We start from the raw sequence: 12850 nt of genomic DNA on the forward strand, positions 1-12850 counted from the left end.
ACTCTGCCTCAGTTTCCTTATCTGTAAAATGAGCTGGAGAAGGAAATGACAAACCATCCTGGTATCTTTGCCAAGAAACCCAGATGGGGTCACAAAGAGTCAGACATGACTGAAATGATGGAACACTAACTCTGACTCCAGGCCTGCACTCCATCTACTGCACCACCTGGCCGCCCTGTTATGACTGAGCGAAGGCCAAGGTCACCCACTGCGCCCTAGGCCATCGTTCGTCATCTTGACCTTTGTCTTGCCACTGGACTTCGATGACCCTGGAGGAGAGAGTGAGGCTGATGACTTTGCCCAGTCCTGCCTTCCTTCTGCCTAATTGACAAGCAAGTCAAGACATCGTCCTTGTGATGTCATTGGTCCTCTTTGAAAACGAAGGACAGACAACAACAGGGCAAATCACTTCATCATGAGTAAACTGAGGAGGTGAGGCTAGATAACCTGTAATGAGCCTTCTCGCTCTAAATTAATATCCTGCTTTGGGATCTTTATAGAGTTGGACGTAAGGGAAGACTAATAGTGGTATAGAGGAGATCATACTGGAATAGGAGAAAGAGCTGGCTTTGGAGACAGAGGTCTGAGTTCCAATCAGGCTTCTGGCACTACCTACATTGACATTGAGCAAGAGATTATGTCTCTTTGGCCCTCAGTTTCCTCATCTGTAAAATGAAAGAGTTGTACTAGATGACCTAGGAGTCTTCCTAGCCCTAGAGCTATAATCTTATGAGTCTAAAAAAAAAATGCTAGTTTGGCTAACGGCATCAAAGGAGGCTTTGATGTGTCCATCCCTGGAGATCCTCAAGAAGAAAGAAAACAATCATCCACCCTAGTTTGATGTAGATATTTGTCATTTTGATATTAGGTGGCTAGTCTCTGACTTACGGCTCTTCCATTGTCTGATTCCTTGGCTCACTGCTGTTCTTTCTTAAAAAGTAATTGTTCTTTGAAGAATTAAATTTCTCTGTAATTTTCTTTTTAAATTTGGAGGCACTGTAATACAATACAGCCAGTAGCGTAGCTGTCTAAAGAACAAAGTTTGAGTCCCCGTTCCACCATTTACTAACTAAGTGCTTATTATGTGCCAGGCTCTGTGTTAACCACTGGGGATAAAATATAAGCAAAAAGAAAGACATCTCCTGCCCTCAAGGAGCTTATCTTCTAAGTGGTGAAGACCATACAACAAAGGGTGGGGGGAGATAAGGTAAGGGGCATAGTACCTAAATTTGGAGAAGTAGAAACAGGGCCATTTGAGTAATGAACGTGGTTGGCCTGGCGTCTTCCTCAAAATGGTGGTTCTGGCATGAATTCACTAGTGGAAGAAGGAGGTTTACAGGAACCAAGGTATGCTGTGGGATGAAAAGGCCACAGGATCTAAAGAAACTTACAGAGAATTTAGCGCAGCTAAATAGCATGGTGGATAGAGTATGGGCCCTGGAGTCAGGAGTTAATTGGTTACAAGGTTCAAATGAGAATAATGAGTTGGAAGGACCTTAAAGGTCATCTAATCCAAACACCTCATTTTACAGATGAGAAAATTTGAGGCCCAAGGAGATTAGGTGAATTCTTCCCAGAGCCGCCGTTTTGATGACAGGCCCCAGACCAACCATCCCTCTGTCATTCTCTAAACTTAGCCACTCCCTCCATTCCTCCCCTTTTATGTTTTGTCTCCCCTTATTAGAATGTAAGTTCCTTGAAGGCAGGGATTGTTTTACTTTTTGCTTGTATTTGTATCCTCAGCATTTAGCCCAGTGCCTGACACATAGTAAGTGCTTCATAAATGTTTGTTGGTTGAATGACTGACAGATTTGCCCAAGGTCTCATGCATGTAGGAAGTATCTGAGGTCCCACTGGAAGCAGAGTCTCTTTGACTCTCGAACGAAGGTTCTTTTCCTATCACATCGAGCTGGCATATGTACAAGTGTGTTGGAAACTCTCCAGTGCTCTGCAAGCATAAGGCATGATCATTTAGAATTATGATAATTATGTATGTTGTGAAGCCTATGGCAGCTGGCTTCCTTTGGCTTCCGTGCGTTGCCATGTTTATTTTTCGAATCTCAAAGGCATCGAGGTAGAAAGCGTTTTGAGATTATTGTAACGTCAAAGTCTTCAACTCCGTTTTGTTTCTTTTGAGATAAAAACTAATTGGTTTGACCTAATGCTTTTGTGAGTTGAGAGACAGGTGAAATTTAAGGCCCTTTCCTTCTGAATTCATTGATTTTTGTTAAAGTGTCTGCATTTATTTGCAAAATATTGCAGTATTCTGATGATTTCTTCAAAGGACAGTTATATTACTTTCTATCATTAATCTAGCATTTGTTGGTCTTGGATTTCCCACAGATCTTCTCCATCCATTCCATAATGCCACAGAAAGTATCAACCCTGGGGAAAAGTGACATGATTGTCACCGGCGCCAACTTTACACAAGCCTCTAACATCTCCATGATACTGAAAGGAACCAGCACTTGTGACCAAGATGTGTGAGTCAATTATTGTTCAATTGTGTCCAACTCTCCATGACGCCTTATAGGGTTTTCTTGGCAAACATACCAGAATGGTTTGCCATTTCTTTCTCCAATTAGGGTAAAATAAAAAATCTCCATAGAACACAAATGGTTTCCAAGCCCCAGATCTTATCTTATTGTTATTTAGGGGGAAAATATTCAATATAACAAAATCCCAGTGCCATGAAATAATTTCAGTACTCCATTTGGAATTTATCGTAAGAGGGTTTGAGCTGAGATACCAAAGAAAATGCCCCCACAGACTGCATATAAGACAAAAAACAAAAACCAAAAACAGTTCATGCTTTCAAAATCTAAAGGGGGAGACAACGTGTAAATGATGCTATATACCAATAAGATACGACAGGATTAACTGAAGGTGGTCTCAGAAGGGAAGACACTAGAATTAAGGGAGATGGAGAAAGTCTTCTTGCAGAAAGTGAGATTTTAGCTGAGACTTCAAGGAAGCCAGAGAGGTCGGGAGGTAGAGATGAGGAGCAAGAGAATTCCAGGCACAGAGAGAGCCAGTGTTGGGAGATGGAAGATTCCATGAGAGGAACAGCCAGGAGAGTGGTGTCATTAGGTCATAGAGTAAGTGGAAGGCAGAGAAGTGTAAGAAGACTGTAGAAGTGGGAGAGGGTCAGGTCATGAAGTGCTTTAAAAGCCAAATAGGATTTGATATTTTTATATTTTATATATTTTTATATTTTACATTTACTGGAGTTTATTGGGGGGGGTGGGGGATGATGTGGTCAGGCCTGTGCTTGAGGAAGATCAGTTAGGTAGGTGAGTGGAAGATGGTCTGGAGTGGGGAGAGACTAGAGGAAGAAGACCCTCCACAAGTCTAGTGTGAGAGTCCAGGTGTGGAGAGGTAACAGCCTACTCGAGAGCATAATTTTAGATCTGGAGGAATCTTAGTCCCACCCCCCTCATTTTATAGATGGGGAAACTGAGGCCCAGGAAGTTGAGAGGCCTGCTCAAGTTCATACAAGTAGAAGATTGCCGAGAAAGGATTAGAACCCAGGTCCTCTGACTCTAGACCCACTGACCTTTCCACTGCCCCACTTGGCCTTTGAGGCCAGCTCCTTATCCATGACCCCATGGTGCTTCATGGAAAAAATCTACATCAATATACATCAATGTAAATATGCACATATTTTTTCTTTCTGGTCTCCCTTCCTTCCCTCCCCCTCTTCTGTCTCTTCCCATCTCTCCTCTTTCCCTCATCCCTCTTTGCCCTCCCTCTCTTTTCCTCTATTCATCTGCCATTTCTTTTCTCTCCCTTCCTCCTCCCTCTCTTCCTCTGTCCTCTCTCTCCCTTCCCTCTCCTCCCTCTGTTCTTTACCCCTCTCCCTTTTTTCTTCTCCTCTTCACTCCCATCCTCTCCTCTTCCACTCTCTTCTACTGCCTCCTCCCTCTCTTCTCTCTCTTCTCTCTCTCTCTCTCTCTCTCTCTCTCTCTCTCTCTCTCTCTCTCTCTCTCTCTCTCTCTTTCTTTCTGTCTCCCTCTCCTCCTCTTTTTTCCCCTCTCCCTTTCCTCTGCCCCCCACTTCCCTTCTCTTTCACTGCTTCCTTTCTTCCTTCCCTCCTTCCCTCTCCCTCCCTTTCCCCTTTCTTCCCTTTCCCCTTCTTTTTCCCCTTCTCTTTTCCTCTCTCTCCCCCCTCAGCTCCCCTGCTTTCTTCTGCTCTTTTTCCTTCATCTCTCTTTCCTTCTCCCCATCCCTCTCATTACCCAGAAGTTTTTGAAAAATTTTATAACAAAACATGCTATAGTTGTGATTTATTCGAAATCGAATGCTGAACCAGTTTTTGTAGTAAGAATAAGGACAGGACCTGTGTCGTCATCTCCTCAGTCCAGGGAGTCCCTAGGTGAGGAAGCTCTTTTACCAGTACAGCTTACCACCTCTTCTTCAGCTTAGTGTCCTTGAGTCGCCTTATAGGCTAAATGCCTTTGCCCGGGGTCACTCAGGCAATCAGTGTCAGGGGCTGGACTGGAACCCAGGTTTTGCTGGCTTGGAGGTCAGCTCACTGTGCCCTGTTCCCCAGACCTGTGGGGTTTTAGGTTTTAGCTCCTCAGAGATAAGCATATATCATTTTCCACGCCAGCTTCATTCACTGAGCTTTCTGTTGTAATCCATTTGCTACATACACACACAATTATCATTCCATTCTGAATCAGTGAATTTGGTATCTGTGTTCTTGGTGAAGTCGACTGTTTCTCACTGGCCTTATTCCTATGTTTTTGCCATTTTCTAAAATTAGCTGCACACTGCGCTTATCTCTTCACGGCAATGTCATTTTCACAGCTTTTATTCAGATTAAATACCTTATTACTACATTCCCCCCTCACCCCCGCCCCAGTTTCTTGATATAACTGAAATTGTGAAGTTAGCCACCTGTGTTTGTGCAGAAAGGTGATCAGCTCTGTGGAAACAATATGTGTTTTTCAGGGAGTCTGCCTATTTCTGACTGATTATGCCAGCATTTCAATTCTGAATGGGCCTTGATGTGCTGGAGTTATTAAATTAAATGGCTAACAGATCCCTATCTGAGGAACATCTCTGTAACCACATCTGTGGCAGGAAGCCCAAGGTCACTGGCAGCAAAGGTCACGTTCCCTTAACGATAGAACATTGTTTGATTGCTTTAACCTGAATCATCATCCTGTCATTCCTAAAGGACAGGGACGTGTGCTGAGAAGGAATGAGGAGACCGGTGAACCTTCTGTTGTCACATGGCTCTCTTGTAGTTAGCTATTAATTTGGGATTTTAACGTCCTATCAGTTTTATAATGTCATAGTTAGTCTTAGAAGGGACCTCACCAGCCATCGAATCCAATCTCATCATTTTACAAATGAGGAAACTGAGACCCAGAGAGTGAAAGGGAAAGATTTACTTAAGGGCACCTAGAGTCAGTAAAATTCAAAGCTCAATTTTGACCCCAATCACTCTGATTTACGCTCATGGTTGCTATAGAGGTCTCCCTTGCTAGTAATTTTCTCCTTGAATAACTCATTAATTTTATAATGACTATGACTAATTTTGGAGCTAGAAAGGCCATAAAAAGCTAAGTTGCCATAGGATCATAAATTTAGAGCTGAAAGGGGCCTTGGAGACCACCAACCATCATTTTACTGATAAAGTACAATGAAGTGACTTGCCCAGGGTCACACAGCTAGCAAGTGTCTGAGACAGGACTTGAACCCTGGTCTTCTTGACTCCATGCCCATGCTTATCTGCTGCACCACCTAGCTTCCTCTTGTCCAAAACCTTCATTTTACAGATGAGGCAGCCAAGAACCAGAGAGATAGACTTACCTACAATCACACAGGTGATAAGTGACAGAGCTGAGATTTGAACTGGGATCCTCCGTCTTCAATTTTGTTTGTAGTTGGGTTTTTTCCCCTGCTAATCACAAGAGCTTGCAGAAGGAAAACACACTCATGTGGCATTGAGGTGGTGCGAACCCAGAATGTGATTTAGGTGTTTCCGGAACTTATTTTTGCTCCTTAATAATACATGCATACTTCAGATAGGAATAATAGAGTGTTGCTGTGTGTCAAAATTGTGCCAGGCATTATGCAAATACAGCCAGCTCTTAATTATTTATGCTGCTTGGAGCCTCTTTTAGCCTAAAGTTTCCCAGAAAGGCAGAAGCTGCGGGCTGCCTCCCTGTGGTTCTTTGCCTGATCCCCAAGGCTGCTCTGGCCAGTTTAAGGAGACCTTGCGTATATCCAGACATCTATCCCATAGTCATCTCCAAGTCGGAGGATTTCTAGGAGGCTGATTTAGGAACACAGATTGAGAGCCGGGAGAGGTCTTAGAGGTCATTGAGCCTAGCTCCCTCTTTTTAGAGATGGGGAAACTGAGGCCCGCTGAGGTCAGGTGCCTTTCCTCCAAGGCAGGGGTTCTTAACTGTGTCAGGGACCACTTTGGCAATCTGGTGAAGCTTATGGACCCCTTATACAATTCATAGGATTGCCAAGGAAATGAGTCTATTGACATAAAGATGTATTTTTCCCCCATCTATGTCCATGGACTCCTTGAAACCTGTCAGTTGACCAGTGTTGTGGTTGAAGGCTTTCAGTCATCATAGACCAGGGGTTCTAGGCTTTTTTTATATCATGGATTATTCCTCTGGCATTCTGGTGAAGCTTATCGATCCTTTCTCAGAACACGGTTTTTAAATACATAAAATGAAATGTGGGATTACAAAGAAACGCAATTATACTGAAACGTGGTTATCAAACTTAAAACACGAACAAATTCATAGACTCTAGGTTAACCCTTACTCTAAGGTTAGAGAGAGTAAATCTGGAAAATTTCCAGAAAAAGCTAGGGTTGTAAGCCTGGTTCTTTGAATTCTTTCTTTTTACTTCCCCACTTTGCTTCTAAGTTGGCTTCTTGGTTTACTGTGGGGTCCCCAGTGTCACTTCTGGAGCTGGACCTGTGGGGCAGTGATGGAAAGGTCCCATCCATTCACCTGGTGTATTTGGGGACCTTTTCTCTCAGATATTTCTTTGTATTGTACCATGTTCTGGTCAGGGCACATCTGGAGTGTTGCGTTTAATTCTAAATACGCCATCTTATTTGTTTTTTTGTTGTTGTTTGTTTTTTGGTAAGCCAATCAGGGTTAAGTGACTTGCCCAGGGTCACACAGCTAGTAAGTGTCAAGTGTCTGAGGCTGGATTTGAACTCAGGTCCTCCTTACTCCAAGTTTGGAGCTCTATCTACTGCGCCACCTAGCTGCCCCTAAATACACCATTTTAGAAAGGGCATTGACGACCTAAGGAATATCCAGAAGGGGACAAACAGGATGGTGAGGGGTCTCAAAATCATGCCATCCATAGAACTGGGGATGTTGAGCTCTTGGGGGATATGTATGTATAATAGCTTTCTTGTATTCAAAGGGCTGTGGTGCAGAGGCAAGTCGAGACAACAAGCATTTATTAAGTACCAACTGTATGCCAGAAACTGTGCTAAGTGCTGAGATACAAATATAAGCATAAAGAAAGATAGTCCATGCCCTCAAGGAGCTTATATTCTAATGGAGAAAGACAAAATATAAAGGGCAAGCCTGAAAAAACACGAGCGGGAGAGATGTATCCACCCAGGGCCGTGGTGGAGAGAGTCCAAATAGCCAGGAATAGAGTCTGTAGAGAAATGGAGGTTCTGGGAGGAACCAGTTGATCAGAAGAAGGATCTCCAGGGGTGGAATATGCCTTCAGGGTGTTGTGGCAGGTGAATGATGAAATGACTGGTGAAACAAAGGTTCCATCTTCAGAATATATCAATTTATAAAGCAATGCGTGTCGATTGCCCAACGAACCAGGAGCAGACCTCCTCAGCTTAGGCTCGGACAGACCCTGAATACACGGGGAGACGGACTTTTGTACATTAAAAACAATCAAATAAGGCCAATTAGTTAAAAAGGAAACATTACAACATTAGGTAATCTGATTTCTAATTGGATAAAAGATTGGGGACTCTCCAAGTTGGGAGGGGAAGAGTGAATAGATGCAGTTCTCTGAAATCAGAAAAAGAGGTATCCCACTCCCCCAAAGTGTCTGTAAAATCAAAGGAACATGGAAACAGTGACTGATTGATTAGTATGGGGCTAGTTTTGAGATAAGAGGCGAGTTACTTGAGATACGTAATTGTGAGAAAGCTCCTCGCCTCAGTTGTTGGGTCTGACTGGGTTTCTGGTCAACATTACCCAGGCCCTAAGCTAGGGATCTCTAAGTAGCGGCTAGAGATGGTCCACCTTCCCAGGGCTAGGTTCAAACAGTACAATAAGATTTTCTCCCACTTCCCACAACTGAATTAAGTTTTCTCACAGGGCAGAATTTGGATTAGACCCAATTGAATAGAAACTTAGCTAGCTCCAGAACTGAGTCACAAGATAGAGCCAGTGCGGCTCACTCAGTTCCCACAATTCACCGCTTGCTGTCCTAATCCTCTCTTCCCTCGATGTGAAGCTTGCCGTGGCATGGTAGATAAAAGTCTGGAAAGTTAAGACTAATTCTGGGAGAGGAAGAAAGCTGAGATTAGTTCTACTTTGCCCCAGAGAGCAGACCTTGGTGCAAAGGGTTGAAGTGATAAGAAGGAAGATTTAGGCTCCATGTAAAGAAGGTCAGACTTTCTCAAAGTAGAATGAGATGGCTTGGGAGGTCCATCCTCACTGGGTATCTCCAATGAAGCCTTACATGATAGTTCATTGAGAGTAAAGTAGAGAGAAATAAAGTGGAAGATCTAGTTTCAGCTCTCAGCTCTGATGCTTATTAGCTCTATGACCTTGGCAAATCACCTACCTTCCCTGGACCTCAGTTTCCTCAGCTGTAACATGAACAAATTGAACTACAAAGCCTCTTGATGTCCCTTTCCAAAGCAGCAAAATCAATTCCCTTTCCATCAACTCCTGTGGATTTAGTAATCATCTCTATGCAGATGACTCCCAAATCTACATATCTGGGGCTTATCATTAAACTGCAGTCCTGTATGTCTCACTATGGGCTGGACATCTCCACCTGGATGTTCCATGGGCATCCCCAAATCATCCCATCCAAAGCAGAACTTATTATTTTCCCCTTGAACCCAGTTCTCCTTTTCGGATCTCCCCATTTCTCTTGTGGGCGCCATCGTTCTTCTGGTCCTCTAGAGTCACACCCTCCATTCTCCTAGATTCTTCATTCTCACTTCCTCTCTCACCTCCCTGTCTCATCTTTCTCTTTGTGGCTCAGCATCTATCACAGTGCCTGACATAAAGCAGGAGCTTAATGGATAGTTATCAAATGCTTGCATAGGTTAGATTTTTTTCCTCGTCTTTCTTTCTCCCATTAATGAAGGTTCTCACACCAGGTGAGATGAGGAGGAAATGAATCCCCAGGTAATCCAGAAACTGATTATAAGCCCTCTGAATAAGAGGCAATTGGATGTAGGTGTTTCCTTAGTAAATCCTGGGTTAGTATGATTCTAATGAATTTAAGATTCTGTAATAGGTATTCATCAGTGGTCAAATTATTACTTTATTTAAGTGTCCTTTTCCCCATCTATTCTAGAATACATGTTCACCAGGTGCTGAACGACACACATATGAAATTCTCTCTCCCATCAAGCCGTAAGGAAATGAAGGACGTTTGTATCCAGTTTGATGATGGTGACTGCTTTCCTGCTGGGACGCTATCTTTCGTTGCACTGCCGTGGTGTTCATTAATATTCCCAGCTGTCACGTGGATCAGGTACCTTCTCTCTCTTTTTTTTTTTTTGCTTTTTGTGATGAAGCAATTGGGATTAAGTGACTTGCCCAGGGTCACACTGCTAGTAAGTGTTATGTGTCTGAGGCCAGATTTGAACTCAGGTCCTCCTGACTCCAGGGCCGGTACTCTATGCACTGCACCACCTAGCTGCCCCAATGTAACTGCTCGAATCTCAGGTCCACTCTCTTTTTTTTTTTCCTTTGCTGTTGTTAAATAAACACAAACATAGTATTAAAAGACATTGGTTTCATCAACATGTATTTGGGTGGAGAGAAACCAGAATGAAAACCTTTCAAAGGTTCCCCTAACAGAAGGAAGGGAAATTCCAAACCAAGTCGAAAATACCCCAATTTGAACACCTCTTGACAAATACAGTAAATAAGCAGAAAACCTCCCTGTGGTTAAATTAGCCTCTAGACACAGGTGTGAAAGTTGAAACCTATTGCTACCTCTTCACACTACATCTGATTTTCAAAGTAATTCCTGGTTTCAGCTACAAATTAAGATCTCTTTGAAAGCTTCTCCCATGTTCCTATAGCTCAGGGCTGGGTATGAAGTGGATCTAGGAGGTGTTTATCTTTTATTTGCTCATAAGCCACTCCCAAAGGCAAACCACGAAGACATTGTCATATAGCAAGGTGTATGACTGACCCTGAGTGTTTGCACAGCAGTGGCTGGACCGCCTCTGAGACCCTTTCCTCTGAGGCTTGTGCCACAGATAGATAAGGTAAATAGACTGGCTGATTTCAGATGGAAGGCTTGCTGTTTCAAACCCATGTCATTGGCTTTGCTGTCAACAGGGACTCCATCCAATTGAGCTAACATGCCCAGACTTCTGTCCCAGTGAATGAATGTTTCCTAGTCTATATCAACAGAGGTTTAGAGGAAATTTGTCTAGCAGAGAGCTAACTGTCTCTTTTGCACAGTATGGAGACTTTGATTTGGATATAATCTCACAAATGTAAAGTAGACTTGTAGTTCCAATTAAATTTGTCCCCAAGTTTGACAATTGCTTTGTTAGCCTAGGGGGGTGGGAGGGAAGGAAGAGGTTTAAGTATTAACTGTGACATATCCTAACTGGTCAATAATTTCTTTGTTCATTTTTGCAGTGGCGGTCAAAATATAACCATAGAGGGCCAGAATTTCGATGTAATTGACAGTTTAATTATTTCCCATGAAGTGAAAGGAGATTTCAGTGTAAGTCATAAGAACACATCTTATGATTGTCATTTTCACTTATCACTCTGCTACTGTGAAAACTAAAGTTGATTTTATTGTTACTGTTGTGCAGTTGTTTTCAGTCGTGTCTGACTCTTTGTGACCCCATTTGGGGTTTTCTTGGCAAAGACACTTGGAGTGCTTTGCCATTTCCTTCTGCAGCTCATTTTACAGATGAGGAAACTGAGGCAAACAGGGTTAAGTGACTTGCCCAGGGTCACACAGCTAGTAAGTGTCTGAGGACATGTTTGAACTCGGGTCTTCCTGACTCTAGGACTGGCCACTCTACCCACTGTACCACCTAGCTGCCCATAAAATTAATTTAGGAAACCTATATTGTTTTTTGCCTTCTTTTTTCTTTTCTGTCCAGACCTATGTTGTCATTGCCATGACCTTGACAGGAAACTTTCTCTAGTAATGCATATTGGTACCAGCTCAGTAACTTAGCCCAAGGTTAAGTGCCCTGCCCAGGCTCATCCAGACAGTATGTTTCAAAAGCAAGAGTTGAATTCAAGTCTCCCTGACATTGACACAAGGTCTTTATCTGCCATTCTATGTGCTTAATTATTATTTTTTTAATTGAGTCAGTGTGACATAGTGAAGAAAGTGTTGGATTTGGAGTGAGAAAGTCCTTTGTTTAGATAGCACCTCTTATGCTGTGTCATCCTGGAGAAATCACTTAATCCAGCTGAGTCTCAAGCAATTTGTTAAGATAGAGAGTGAAGATCATCTAGTAAAACCCTCTCATTGACAGATGCAGGAACTTTGGCTCAAGGAAAGGAAGGGACTTACCCAAGGTCTCGCCCACAGGAAGGCAAAGAGGCAGGTTTTTAACCCAGATCCTCTGGTTGCAGAGCCGGAGCTCTTCCACCGTTCCTGCTGCCTCCTTTTCATCTAATGAATTATAGATTTGCCTCCCTGCCCGATACATAGTGTATTCCCACACTGACGAAATCACAGATGATTGATGATTAAATAATTTTACATTTTGTGTGTGGAATGGCACGTCATGGGATAGTCTAAAATGATATCAGTCTGCATTTGCCCAGTACAGCATTTTGTGTGCTCAAAGATTTCTTTCTCCATTCAGTCCTCAGCACCCCCATGAGAAAGGAAAGGGCAGTATTATTATACCCATCTTACTGATGAGAATCCCGAGAACCAAAGAAATCCACTCACTCAGCTGCGATCTTTTTTCAATGCCTTCTCCTTTTTATTCTTTACTTGGTCTCTTCCTGCCTTTTTTTTTTTATTTCTTTCTTAATCCAGCTTTCTTCCTTGATCAAACCCAAACTGGAATACTGTGCTTAGACATTACATTTAAAAATCGTATTTTATTTTTCCCTAATTACGTGCAAAAATAATTTTTTGACATTTGTCAATTTTTTTCAGTTTTGAGTTCTAAATTCTATCCCTCTCACCTCTCCTCCCTCATCCTGAGATGGTGAGCAATCTGCTGTAGTTTATACATTAGCAATCTTGTAAAACGTTTCTACATTAGTCATGTTGACATACTACGGTTTTTGAAGAATGTTTTAATTTTTTTCTCAATTGCATGTACAAACCATTTTATCATTCTTTTTTTTAAAATTTCAGTTCCAAATTCCCTCCCTCCCTTCCTCTTTTCCCTGTCCTGTCCTTGAGAAGGAGCACTTTGATATAGATTATATGTGTGCAGTAATGCAAAACATTTCCATATTAGCGTGTTGCAAAAGAGAACACAGACCAAAAAAAAAAAATAGAAAAAAATGAAGAAAGTTTAATTAGCATTCAGATTCCATCCATTCTTTCTCTGGACTTGGGCAGCATTTTTCATCACAAGTCCTTTGGAATTGTCTCAGATCATTGTATTGCCAATAATAGCCAACAC

At 42.5% G+C, this 12850-nt stretch overlaps 1 protein-coding gene across 2 annotated transcripts in view; it reads left to right on the plus strand.

Moving 5' to 3' along the window:
- PLXNC1 (plexin C1) overlaps positions 1 to 12850 on the plus strand; it is a 229315-nt gene that overhangs the window by 105847 nt on the left and 110618 nt on the right. For both annotated transcript variants that reach the window (XM_021006436.2, XM_021006435.2), the window contains exons 10-12: positions 2344 to 2483; positions 9565 to 9744; positions 10872 to 10959. In XM_021006436.2, the coding sequence (XP_020862095.1) occupies positions 2344 to 2483; positions 9565 to 9744; positions 10872 to 10959 (408 nt within the window). The remainder of the gene's footprint in view (positions 1 to 2343; positions 2484 to 9564; positions 9745 to 10871; positions 10960 to 12850) is intronic.

This window comes from Phascolarctos cinereus, unplaced genomic scaffold (genome assembly GCF_003287225.1).
Source record: "Phascolarctos cinereus isolate Bilbo 61053 unplaced genomic scaffold, phaCin_HiC Scaffold_1;HRSCAF=81, whole genome shotgun sequence".
In the NCBI taxonomy this organism is placed as follows: domain Eukaryota; kingdom Metazoa; phylum Chordata; class Mammalia; order Diprotodontia; family Phascolarctidae; genus Phascolarctos; species Phascolarctos cinereus.